Genomic DNA, 13,406 nt, shown 5'->3' on the forward strand with positions numbered 1-13,406 from the left:
AACTTCAATAATCACCATTAACTATCTGCACAATCTTTGCAAACGACTGATTCCCAATCTTTTACCAAAGGTCCAAAACTTTCTTAAGGTCTCCGTTACCATATTTCTTATTGTTATATATCTCCAATTAGCCATCTTATTACCATCTTTAAAATGTCAAAACTTCAAATCTTTTCAGCCAAATCATATTCCATTCTTGACTTCTCTACTTGTAGTAGTAATGGTACCTCCAGTCACCCAGCTCAAAGTCATGGAGTCACCTTTGTCTTGTCCATCTCCTTTATTTCATATATTCTGTTTTCATTGCCTAGCATCCCATCATTACTTGAATTTATCTTCTTTACAAATGGTAACAATCCTGGTTTGGGTCATCATTATCTCTTACGTAGGCTGTTATCATGGCCTCCTAAATTTCCAGTCTTCTCTTCTCTAATCTCGAATACAATTCCTCTCTAATCTTTATTATTTCCAGATACAACGCATTTTCTCTCCCATTTCAGCTTACCAAATTTTACTCATCCTTCAATGCTTGCCTCAGATCACCTTAGAGCTAAAAGGGGGCTTAAACTTAGATACAAGCAATTTAGTGGTTTTTGAACAATTTTAAAAGTGGAAGTTTAGAAGTCTGAATTTAGAAGTTTGGTTTTCTTCAAGCAAACTATCTTGCAGAACTTCAATACATAACATGTGAGAGATGAAAAGCACAGCTGTTTTTGATGAAGGGCAGCCTGGAGCCCTTCCCACAACACCTTTATCCCTGAACAAAGAATGAAAATCATTAGTCTAAACTTCATCCTTGCAAAGATAAAGAACTGAAGAGAGATTAAATGATTCACAGTAGTCTCAGCCATAAAAGCAAATGTTGGGCTTCACGTCCATTTCCTGACCTTTCTACTAAATGACTGCCTTCTACTCCATGCCATCTCCTTTATCCTTTATGAAGTCTCTCTTGATATCCCTTATCTAGACAAAATATTTCCTTTCTTGAAACCAAAACACCACATATAATTGAATGTACATAGTATACAGAGGCGGCAACTACATGTTGAATAAATGAGTGGTACTTAGTAGATTTTGTCTGTAAAACAGTTGGGCATTTTTATCTTCCCCTTAAAACTGCAAATTTCGTGAGGAAATAAATTGTTTTTTACTGATCCTCATGGCAGTGCCTAATTCTGGGCCTTTTAATAATGAGGCAGAACTTTCAGACACAAATAAAAGTACTTGGTGCTTTCCCACATTTTGTAAGTGCCAGCTAAAAGCAAAATAGTTATGAATGGAAGAGCCAAGAGAAGGTGAAAGATCTTGTATTTTCAAAGGCAAGTTTACTATCAAGGAGAAGTGAAATAATAGAAGGCTGAACATTTGCTATGAAAAGAAACAGCCCTGCAAAGAAAATAAAAATATTGAACAGGGAAATAGCAGTTGCAGAAATAAGCAATAAATACTATGTAACTAACTGAAATGGAATTTGTTAATATTGTGTTTATTTTAATCCACATGAAACTGCCCATATTTTGATCCCTTTTAATCCACCAAAAAGGCAACTTCACATGATTCAACCTAGTATCAGTAGAGTTTAGATTACTGAAAGATGTCTTTCCAGCATGACTTCACTGTTCATCAACTAAATTCTACCATACTTTTAGAACAGACAAAAAACCCAAAACTATTTATATACACCTCATTTGTGATTATAACAGTTCATGTGGGGTAGGTGTGAGATTGATAAGTTTAGTAAAGATCTAAGGTAAGGGGGACAAACTCTGAGAACCAATCATGTTTAATATATCTGTGATTGCAAATCAAGGAATAAGATGTAGAAGCTAAAGTATGAGACAAACAATTTCACTAAAGATACTTCTCCTAACTCAAAAGTAAGTAAACTTTCCCTTTTTTTCTTTCTAATCACTGTATAAACACATACAGGTAAAATGCTAAACAGTCTTTTACTGACTTATAAATTAGAAATCTCTGTTAATCTAAATTATAAATAATTAAATCACATTTGGTACAGATAGATCTTGTAGAACAGCTGAAAATGGGCAATCATATTTAATGTACATATGACAATCCTCTATTAATAGAATAACTACTTTATCAAACTATTCCTTAACATGGTTAATATTTTTCTACATTTATATGTGCAGTTTGCATTCATGAACTCCTTTAACATGACAGCTGATGTTTTAGGTATTGTTTCTTTACTAACACCTAGCATGGTGACTGGCAAATATTAGGCAGTCAAATGTCTGTTGAATTCATCAATGAGTATGAATCATTATTTTTATTCTCAACTTCTAATATTTAATTTTTAAAAAACTGAGTGAGATGCCAGGATACAACATTGAATATGGTAGCCATATGGACAGCTTTAAAGCAAAAACTTAAAAGAAAAGGAAATCTCTATTAAACTACAAAAAGGAAAATGGCTTTACAATATCTGTCAAAATAAATACAAAATGGCTACATATTCAAATAGGTAAGTCCTTTTCCAAGAAAATGAAAAAGTAAAAAACTCTACTGTTTCAATGTAATTTGGCAGGAATATTTAGAAATTTTCAGCAATCACTGCACATTGCTATTGCTAAGACTCTGATTCTGAAAGTTGAAAACCACCAATATTTTAAAAACATTTTTACTAGTCAAAACATACCAAACAATACAAGATTTTTAATGTGACAATGGATTGCCTATTTCACATGTTAAATTGCTCTATGCAGGGAGATTTCACAATCCAGGATCCATAGCCATGTTGTTGTAAGTAGGATTTCAACTTACATTTAGCTTCTTGATAGGAGGCAGACATACACTAGAGAAGAAAAAAAAATGAATTATAGAAAACAGGCAGCATTTAACTTCTGAAAAGTAGCCCCAATACTGCTTCTTTAGCTTGAAATTTTAAAAAGTTAATGAAAGTCTTTTTTAATTCCTATATTTTAATATTTTTGAAGCTAAAAAATTTCCTTCCCAACACTCCTAAAAAGCAATTATTCTTTTTTTTTTTTTTTTCCTCTCAGAGCCAAGGTCTGACTCTGTCATACAGGCTGGAGTATGGTGGCATGATCACTGAATTCCTGGGCTCAAGCCATCTTCCAGCCTCAGCCTCCTGAGTAGCTAGGACTACAGGCATGCACCACCATGCCCCACTATTTTTTTTTTATCTTTTGTAGAGACAGGGTCTTGCATGTTGCCCAGGTTGGTCTTGAACTCCGGGCCTCAAGTGGTCCTCCACCTTGGCCTCCCAAACCTCTGGTAGTATAGGCATGAGCCACCACACCTGGCCAGTTTTTCTTCTTCTTCTTCTTTTTTTTTTTTTTTTTAACATTTTAAATTAAAAGATTAATCAATCTCATTGAAGAAAATTTGAAAAACAGACAAAATATAAAGAAAGAAAAATTATCAGTAATCACAAAACTCCATGGTGGTAGATAAAACTAATGGTGGTAGATAGCCACCATTAATATTTTGGCGAATTTTCATTTTTTGTAAATGAAAACATAAATGAATTTTTAACAAGCTGGTTTTACTGAGATATAATTTACATACCATGAAATTAATTCATTGTTAAGTATATTGTTTGGTGTTTTTTAATGAATTCATAGAGGTATGTAAATATCAGCAGAGTCCAGTTGTGAAACAAATCTCTCACCTCTAAAAAGTTCCACTGTACTCACCTGCAGTCCTGGTGCCAGGACCAGCCCTAAACCCAGACAAACACGAATCTACTTGCTGTCTCTAGAGTTTTCCTTTTTCTAAAAAATTCATATAAATTAACACAATAAGGATCCCGTTGTGTCAGGCTTCTTTCAGTTAGCATAAAGTTTTCCAGTTCATTTAGTTTGTTTCATGTATCAGTAGCTTGTTCTTTTTTATTGCTGACCAATATTCCATTGTAGGGGTATAATATTTCATTGCAGGGATATAACACATTTTGTTTATGTATGCACCAGCTGATTAACATTTGAATTGCTTCCAGTTTTTGGCTTTTCTGAATAATGCTGTTATAAACATGCACGTAAATACCAGTGGAATTGCTGATTACACATTTACCATCTTAAGAAAATGCCAAACCGTTTTCCAAAGTGGCATTTTCTCATAGTCTGTAGTTTGTATTTTCATTTTCTTAACGATGAATTTTGAAAAGCAAGTATTCTATTTTGGAGTCAAATGATCAATTTTCTTCTTTTATGGGTTATACTTTTGGTATCATATCTAAGAAATCTTTCCCTAACAATGTAAATATTTTCTAATTTATATTTAATAATGTAAATATTTTCTCATATTTTATTTGAAAGTTTTATAGTTTTAGCTCTTAAGAGTTAGATCTAAAGTCCACTTTGAGTTAATTTTTGTGTATGATTGACATAAAGATCTAAGTTAATTTTTGGTTTTACCCACATATATCCCACCATTTTAGCATTATTTGTTGAAAAATGATTCTCCCATAGAATTGGCACTTTTGTACAAAAACAATTGATCATATGTGTATAGGTTTATTTCTGTTCCACTGATCTATATGTCTATTATTATATCAATACATTGTCTTAATTACTATAGCCTTATTGTAAGTTTTCTAACTTGGTTCTTTTTCAAAATTCTTTTGGCTCTTAAATGTCCTTTGGATTGCGCTGGGCACGGTGGCTCATGCCTGTAATCCCAGCACTTTGGTGGGTACAGTACTTGGGGTCAGAAGTTCGAGACCAGCCTGGCCAACATGGTGAAACCCCATCTCTACTAAAAATACAAAAAATTAGCTTGGCGTGGTGGCGGGCACCTGTAATGCCAGCTACTCGGGAGGCAGGAGAATCACTTGAACCCGGAAGGCGGAGGTTGCAGTGAGCCAAGATCATGCTGTCACACTCCAGCCTGGGTGACAGAGCAAGACTCTGCCTCAAAAAAATTAAAAAAAGGCCTTTGGATTTCCATATCAATTTCACAATCAGCTTGTCAATTTCTACACAAAAGCCTGCTGGAACTTTAATTTTGCTTTGAAGCTATAAATTAATTTGGAGAGAAGTGACATCCTAACAATACTGTTTTCCAGTGCATTATGATGGTACATCTCTCCATTTACTTAGGTCTCCTTCAATTTCTCTCATCTATGTTTCATCATTTCCAGTGTACAGGTCTTGCATTTCTTTTAAATTTATTCCTCTGTGTTTACACACGAACACACACACACACAAAAGTACACATTTGGTGCTACTGTGGATGAAGCTGCTTTCTCAATTTTTTGAGCATTCATTCCTTGTATAGAAACAATTTATTTTTCTACATTGCTCTTATATCTTGTGACCTTGCTAAAGTCACATATGATCCAGTTGTTTGTTTTTGGTAGTTGCCAAACAATATTTTACCTACAAGATACAATTTAGGAAAAAAAAAATTTCTTCATCCTTTACAGTATAGGTACCTTTTTACCTCTTTTTCTTGCCTTGCTACACTGGCTAGGACCTACAGAACAGTGCTGAATACGTGCTGAGAGCACACATTCTCGCCTTCTTCCCCAATCTTGAGTAGGGAAAGGAGTTACTCAGTCTTTTAACTATTAAGCAGAATGTCAATGGTAGGCTCTTCATTGATGCCCTTTATGAACGTGAGGAAGTTCACTTCTATTCCTTGTTTGTTCAGTGTTTTTATTGTGAATGGGTGCTGGACTTTGTCAAATGCATTTTGTATGTCTTTTGAGATTATACAAATTTTAAACTTGAATTTATTCATATGGTGTGTTACATAAAGTAATTTTGCGATCTCAAATCAACCTTGCATTACTGGTATAAACCTTCTTGGTTGTGGAGTATAATCCTTTTTGTATATTGCTGGATTTGGTTTGTCAATATCTTGCTAAGGATTTTCACATTTATTTTCATGAGAGAGACTGGTTTGTAGTTTTCATTTCTTGTAATGTTTTCTGGCCCACTTTTGGTATCAGGGTAACACTGGACTTGTAAAATGAGTAGAGAAGCATTTTCTCCTCCATTTTCTGAAAGAGCTTTTGTAGGATTTGTATTATAGTTTGCTTATATGTTTGACAGAATTCACCAGTGAAGTCATACACATGTCTGAGATTTTCTTTAGGAAAATAATTTAATTGGTAATTCGATCTCTTAAGTTTTATTTGGATATTCTATTTTTGAGTCAGTTTTTATGAGTTGTGTCTTTCTAGGAATATGTCCATTTCATCTAACTTGTTTGTTGACAAACAGTTGTTCATAATCCCTTATAATAATTTTAAGCTTCTTAAGGTCTGTAGTGATGGCCATTTTTTTTTAAATTCCAAATTTTGATAATGTCTGTTACCTGTTATTTTTTCTTGGTTAATCTAGCTAAAGGATTACCAAGTTTAATTTTTTAATGAACCAGATTTAGATTTTTTCCTATTTTTTTTTCTATTTTCAATTTCACTGATTTCTATTCTGATTCATCACATTTTATTATTTCCTTCCTTCTACTTACTTTGGTTCTGATTTGCTCTTCTTATTCTGGCTTCTTGAGCTGGAAGCTCAAATAACTGATTTTAAGATTCTTTTCTAATATAAGCATTTAAAGCTATACATGTCTAAGTACTTATTTATATAGTCATTCCTTGGTGTCCATGGGGAATTGGTTCCAGGACCCTCTAGAAATATCAAAATCTGCAGATGCTCAAGTCCCTTATATAAAATGGCACGGTATTTGCATATAACCTAGGGACGTTCTCTCATATTCATTAAATCATCCCTAGATTATTTATAATATCTAATACAATATAAATTCAATGTAAATAGTTGTTCTACTGTATTTTATTTGTATTATTTTTATTTTTGTATTTTTTTTTAAACTTTTCCTTCCTCCCTACCCCAAATATTTTCGATCCATAGTTGGCTGAATCTGAGGATGCATAACTTATGGCTACAAATGGCCACCTGTATTCCATAAATTTTAATATATAACATTTCACTTTCACTTAGTTCAAGATATTTCTTAGTTTTCCTAACAATATTTTCCTTGAACCATGAGTTATTCGGAGGCAAGTTAACTTCCAAATATATAGAAGTTTCTTATATTTCATTCTGTTCTTGATTTCTAATTTAATTCCATAGTGGTTAGAACATACTTGGCATGATTTTAATCCTTTTAAGATTACTGAGACTTGCTTTATGACCCTATGCTGAAGAATGCTCCATGTGGGCTTGGAAAGAACATATATTCTACTATTGTATAGAGTGTTTTCTACAGGTCAGTGAGTTTTGATTAGTTGGTAGTGTTTATCCTATATTTTTACCGATTTTCTGTGGAGTTGTTCTACCAATTACTGACAAAGGAGAATTAAAACCAACTACAGTTGCTGAATTGTCTATTTTACTTCACAACTCTGTCAGATTTTGCTTGTATATTTTAGGGCTTTGTCGTTACACCAACGTACACATATCTTTCTAATGTATTGACCTTTTTACCACTGTAAGATGTTGCTCTTTGTCTCCAGCAATATTTCTCCTCTTCATGTATATTTAATATTAATATAAATATTCCAGCTGTCTTATTATTTATATGATAGGTCTTCTTTCATCCTTATAACTTGCAATTTATTTGAGACTGAATTTAAAATCTGTCTGTTGCAGACAGCATATATTTGAACCAGGCTTTTTTTAAACCCAGTCTGACAATCTGTCATTTGACTGGAGCAATTAGTCTACTTTATTGTAATTATTGATATGGTGAATTTATATCTGCCATTTTACTATTTATTTCTCACATCTTATGTCTTTTTACAATTTCTCTGCTTTTACCTTACTGTCCTATAGTTTAAGAAAAATGTTTTACTGAACTATTTTAATCCTTCTGTTGGTATTTTATCAATAATTTTTCATTTATTTTCTTCATGGTTACATTAGGAATTACAATATACCTCTTTACCTTATATATTTGATTTCAGATTCATACTGGCTTATGGTAAAACAGCAACTTTATTTCAATATAGAGCCATTTCTTACCAAATTCTTTGTTATATTGTCATATATATTGAATCTATGTTATAAACTCAACAACACAGTGTTGTTTTAAACAACTTTTTAAAAAGAAAATAAGAGCAAATATATAGACATGCACATATACATACTCATAGGTCTCATGTTTATCCACACAATTATCATTTTCAGCATTTACTATTCCTTCCTGTGGATTTGCTATCATCTGGTACAATTTTTTCCAAGCCTCAAGGACTTTCTTTGGAATTCCATTTAGGGAAGTACTGCTAACAACACATTTTCTTAACATTAGTTTAACCTGTGAATGCTCTTATTTTGCTTGTATTTCTGAAGGATTATTTTCCTGGATACAGAATTCTTGGTTATCAGGAGTTTTCCTTCAGCACCCTGAACCTGCCATTATACTGCCCTTTGGGCCTCCACTGTTTCTTTTATAACAACTTTGTTAAGATATAATTCACAAGTCACAAAATTTACCCTTTTAAAGTGTACAATTCAGCTTTCAATGTATTCACTAATTTGTGCAGCCATCACCATTAATTTTAGAACTTCTCCATCAACCCAGAAAGAACTTTGTATCTATTAGCAGTCACTCCTGATTCTTCCTCCTCTAGCGCCTGAAAACCACTAATTTCTGTCTCTATGAATTTGTCTATAATAGACATTTAATATAAATCAAACCACAAGATATGGGGCCTACGCATTCTTTCACTTGACATAATATCTTATTGTATCTGGGCTCTCACTTATATTTCATTGTCTATATGCCAGTACCACACTGTCTTGATTACTGTAGTTTCATAGAAAGTTTTGAAATTAAGAACTATGGGCCGGGTGCGGTGGCTCAAGCCTGTAATCCCAGCACTTTGGGAGGCCGAGACGGGCGGATCATGAGGTCAGGAGATCAAGACCATCCTGGCTGACACGGTGAAACCCCGTCTCTACTAAAAAATACAAAAAACTAGCCGGGCAAGGTGGCAGGCGCCTGTAGTCCTAGCTACTCGGGAGGCTGAGGCAGGAGAATGGCATAAACCCGGGAGGCGGAGCTTGCAGTGAGCTGAGATCCGGCCACTGTACTCCAGCCTGGGCGACAGAGTGAGACTCCGTCTCAAAAAAAAAAAAAAAAGAAAAAAAAAAAAAGAAATTAAGAACTATGTATCTTTCAACTTTTTCTTTTTCAATTTTTTTTTTTTTTTTTGGCTATTTTGGGTTGGCCTCCACTGTTGCTAATAAGAAATCAATGCATTAAGCCTTTGTAAAACTTCTGCCATCTTCTGATCAACTTGTATGTGGAAGGGAATGTACTGAATGTTACAGTCAGCTATCAAGTATCCCTTGGCTTGTACTCTTTGATGGGCTCTCTTGGGTATTCCCTGCACATGAGCATAGTTTTTCAGTCAGCCAGGGAAATATGAAGAATCTACCTCAGCCCTTTCAGGGCTCTCTCATTTTCCAGATCTCCTTGTTAACTTACTAGTTAGCCTACCACTTGCCTCCAACCAGGATGGCAACCTTGGGCCAGCAAAGTTACCAGTTTTCCCCATTTATTTCCTACCAAGTTTGGCATTTAAGCCAACAAAACTGCAAACTTTCATTCCCCTCTCCCAAATCAAGTATACCTCCTCTGAAAGCAAAGCTTCTGCTTTTGGTGGCAGCCTCACTGGGTCAAAAAATTACAGTTCTTGCCATTCAAACCAGCAGAAAGGAAGAAAATGAGAATGAGAAAAGAATGAGAAAATGAATGACAAGAGCCCTGGGCAAGAAGGCCACATACTCCTGTAATTCTTGCTAAAAAAAAAAAAAAAAAAAAAAAAATAGCAGTTTTTCTTTTTTCTTTTTCTTTCTTTTTTTTTTCTTTTTAAAGAGAGATAGGGTCTTGCTTTGTCCCCCAGGCTGAAGTGCAGTGGTGTGATTATAGCTCACAGCAGCCTTGAACTCTTGGGCTCAAGTGATCCTCCTACCTCTGCCTCCCAAATAGCTAGGACTAGAGCTGTGGGCCACCATGTCAGCTAATAATAACAGTTTGTGAGGAATACACACCTTTGAATGTTTTTTCTGTCTTCTGTCAATGTCCAGAGTTGTGAAAGGTTGTGTTTCACAATTTTGTCTGGTTTTCTACTTGTTTTTATAGCAATTTACAACTTTTTTATGCCACAAAACCAGAAACAGTCTAGATAAGCTTTTATACTTAAAAATGTGTGATTATATATACACACACCTGTAATTAATGTAACTGCCTTACAGGCTGTGACTATACAGGTTGAGCATTAGGTTGGTAAAATTAAATGACTTTCATATAATGCTATCTCATTATTGGCATTAGGATAGCAAAGCAATTTACATTTAATATTTAATAATGGTAACCTGGAATTATGTTCATGTTGGCCAGGCATGGTGGCTCAAGCCTGTAATCCCAGAACTTTGGGAGGCCGAGGCAGGTGGATCACCTGAGGTGAGGAGTTCGAGACCAGCCTGGCCAACATGGCAAAACCCCATCTCTACTGAAAGTACAAAAATTAGCCCGGCATGGTGGTGTGCACCTGTAATCTCAGCTACTCAGGAGGCTGAGGCGGGAGAATTGCTTGAACCTGGGAGGCAGAGGTTGCAGTGAGCCAAGATTGTGCCATTGTACTCTAGCCTGGACAACAGAGTGAGACTCCATAACAAAAAAAAAAAAAAAAAAGAGAGAGAGATGTTCATGTCATTATCACATAGAAAGAAAAAGTAGATTAAAACATACCATACCCAATATGGTCTTATTTTTAAACAGACACATATACAAATACGTATATATGAGAAGGAACTGAAATAACATGCTCACATTAAAAGACTGAGTATTAACTTCGAATAGTAAGTGGGATTACAAGTATCAATAATATTTTTTTCTGTATTTTTAAAACTTTTTCAAATTTTTGACTTAAACTTACATTATGTTTATGTAAAAAATATTTTGGAAGAGAGAAAAAGGCTGTGTACATTGCCTACTAAATCAGATTCAAATCAGATGCTGAAATTAAAGTTTTTTCACAACTTTAAAATAGAAAAATTCATATATCTTAAAAATGTGTTATTTTAGAATACTTAACATTCTATAGTTAATACAATTAATACCAAATGCAGAATAAATTTTATTAACATTTTGTTTCTCTGGTATGACATAGCAGGTTTTGAGTGCTATGTAACTTACACTGTCAGAATAAGTATATACCATACTAAAATGGCTACTTTAAATGGCAATACTTATTTACATATCTAATTTCTGACATGTTCATTTAAAAACCAGTTTTACCGTTACATGGTAATATCTTATATTCAGGAAGTATTCAATAAACTTTTGTTAAGGAGATTCATTTTAAAATGACCACATTAATGTCTTAAATTTTATTCCTATGATAACTTTATTCCTTTAAGGACTTACCTTGGCTGCATGATATGTACCAGCTTCAAGTAATTCTTTTTTAGCTTCTTTGGCAAGCAGGTTAAACCGACTTAACATTGCAGCCTTACAAAGCCGACTTGCCATTGACATACCACTTTTAAATGGGGAACTAAGCAGAGAGAAATAAAATTTTTTTAAATTTCTTTTTCAGTAATTTATGTCGGCAATTGTACGGATTAAAATCAACATGTATCTACAAAATATTTCTTGATTATTTGCAATATACATAGTGAACTGTGTTTTACATAAGAGGCATTCTTAATATTTACTTTCTGAAGTAAATTTCTTACATTACGTTTTAAATTATTTAGTATTGTATCAAAAATTAATGCAGAAGATAGACCTTGGAACATTTCTATTGTATGAAACAAAATTAATCTATGATGATACAGATTAAACAGTGGTTCTATAAGGGATTGACTGGAAGTGGGCATCGAAATACTTTCTGCATTTTGACTAAAATGATGGTTACATAGGTATATGAATATACCAAAATTAATGAAATCGTACAATCTATTTTGTATTTCACTGCAAGAAGTTTTGGCTCAATAAAAGCGTAACATATACACATAACCTATTTCACAACCCTTTGTGTGTGTGTATATTATGTGCATGTAGACGTGTAATTTGGGTTTCTAATGAAAGTGGGTCCACAGATTATGAACCTTTTTGCTACTGTAACTTTTCCCCTTCATTGTATCTTCTCATTAGTTGTTCTTAGGATAGATAACAAAAACAGTCAAAATCCTTCATTCCTCCTAGTTTCCAGTTATTTGCAATGTGACTTTTCAGATCCTCACATCAATAGCCATGGCTGATTTTTGCTTCCCTTGAATTTTACTAGTCTTGTGATTTGTTTCAGCAAACAGAATAGATAGTGTGATAATTCTGAAGCTAGGCCTGGAGATGCCTTGGTTCTTATTTTCTTGGCACTGCTGCCTCTCCCATGTGACCCTGCTAGGACTAGCCTATTAGAGGGTAAGTGAACACAAGGTAAGATCAGCTCACCTGACCTTTAGTTGACCAACAGTTGACCCCAGATGTGTGGGAGAGCCCAAGAAAATCCAGAAAAACCATTCAGCTGACTCAAGAACTTCCAAGTAGTAATAATAAATAGTTGTTTTAAATAACTAAGTTTTGAGGTGGTTTATACATAGCAACAGCTAACATACACTCATGTGTACAAAATCCATTTGATTTCTACATATTAATTTCCCACCATGATACTTTTGTTGCAGTGGTTTTGATAATTTCTTGATTTTTGGATATAAATACCATCTTCAAAGAGTGATAATTGTTACATAACTCCTTCTTTCCAATATTTTCTCTCTCATTTCCCTTGTCCAAATGTATTAATGCCTCCAGCAAAATGTTGAGTAACAGCAGTAACAGTAGATAATGCCTTACTCTGAATGTTAGTGGGAATGCTTCTGACATTTTATCAATCATGATAATATTTTTGGACTAATAAAGATATACTTTATCCTGTAAAAAGACACTACCTAGCTATTCCTTTTTATTGAGTATCTTCATCTAGAATAGTTGAAGAGCTAAATTATTTATACACTTTCTTAGAATTTATAGAGATAAACATCTGGTATTTTCCCTAGATTAATTAATATAACATATTAATAAGAGTTTCTAGTCTAGTGTTATTTCTATTATGTTACTATCTTTGAATTCCTAGAAAAAATGCCAATTGGTGTTACTGTATAAAATATATTATTGCAATGTGCTGCTAAATTCTGCTCCCTGATCTTTTATATAGCAGTTTTTCTTGGATATAAATGAGTTTGGTCTGCAATTTTGTGTGGTAGAGAGGAGGAGCAACAATTTTTTTTTGTAAACTTTTAAGTTCAGGGATACATGTGCAGGTTTTTTTATATAGATAAATGTGTGTCATAGGGGTTTGTTGTACAGTCACCCAGATATTAAGCATAGTACGCATTAGTTATTTTTCCTGACCGTCTCCCTCCTCCCACTCTCCACCATCTGAA

The 13,406-nt window shown here is 33.9% G+C and overlaps 1 protein-coding gene across 2 annotated transcripts in view; it reads right to left on the bottom strand.

Annotated features, from left to right (window-relative positions):
- Window positions 1-2,622: 2,622 nt before the first annotated feature.
- The window catches only part of ADAD1 (adenosine deaminase domain containing 1), a 52,062-nt gene continuing 41,278 nt past the window's right edge, over window positions 2,623-13,406 (bottom strand). Inside the window, exons 11-12 of one of the 2 annotated variants that reach the window (XM_031664304.1) lie at window positions 11,389-11,518; window positions 2,623-2,812 (exon numbers count right to left, since the gene is read on the bottom strand). In XM_031664304.1, coding sequence (XP_031520164.1) covers window positions 2,699-2,812; window positions 11,389-11,518 — 244 coding nt within the window. In that variant the 3' untranslated portion in view covers window positions 2,623-2,698. The remainder of the gene's footprint in view (window positions 2,813-11,388; window positions 11,519-13,406) is intronic. The other variant, XM_031664305.1, reaches the window with a different exon arrangement.

This window comes from Papio anubis, chromosome 3 (genome assembly GCF_008728515.1).
Source record: "Papio anubis isolate 15944 chromosome 3, Panubis1.0, whole genome shotgun sequence".
NCBI classification, from domain to species: Eukaryota; Metazoa; Chordata; class Mammalia; order Primates; family Cercopithecidae; genus Papio; species Papio anubis.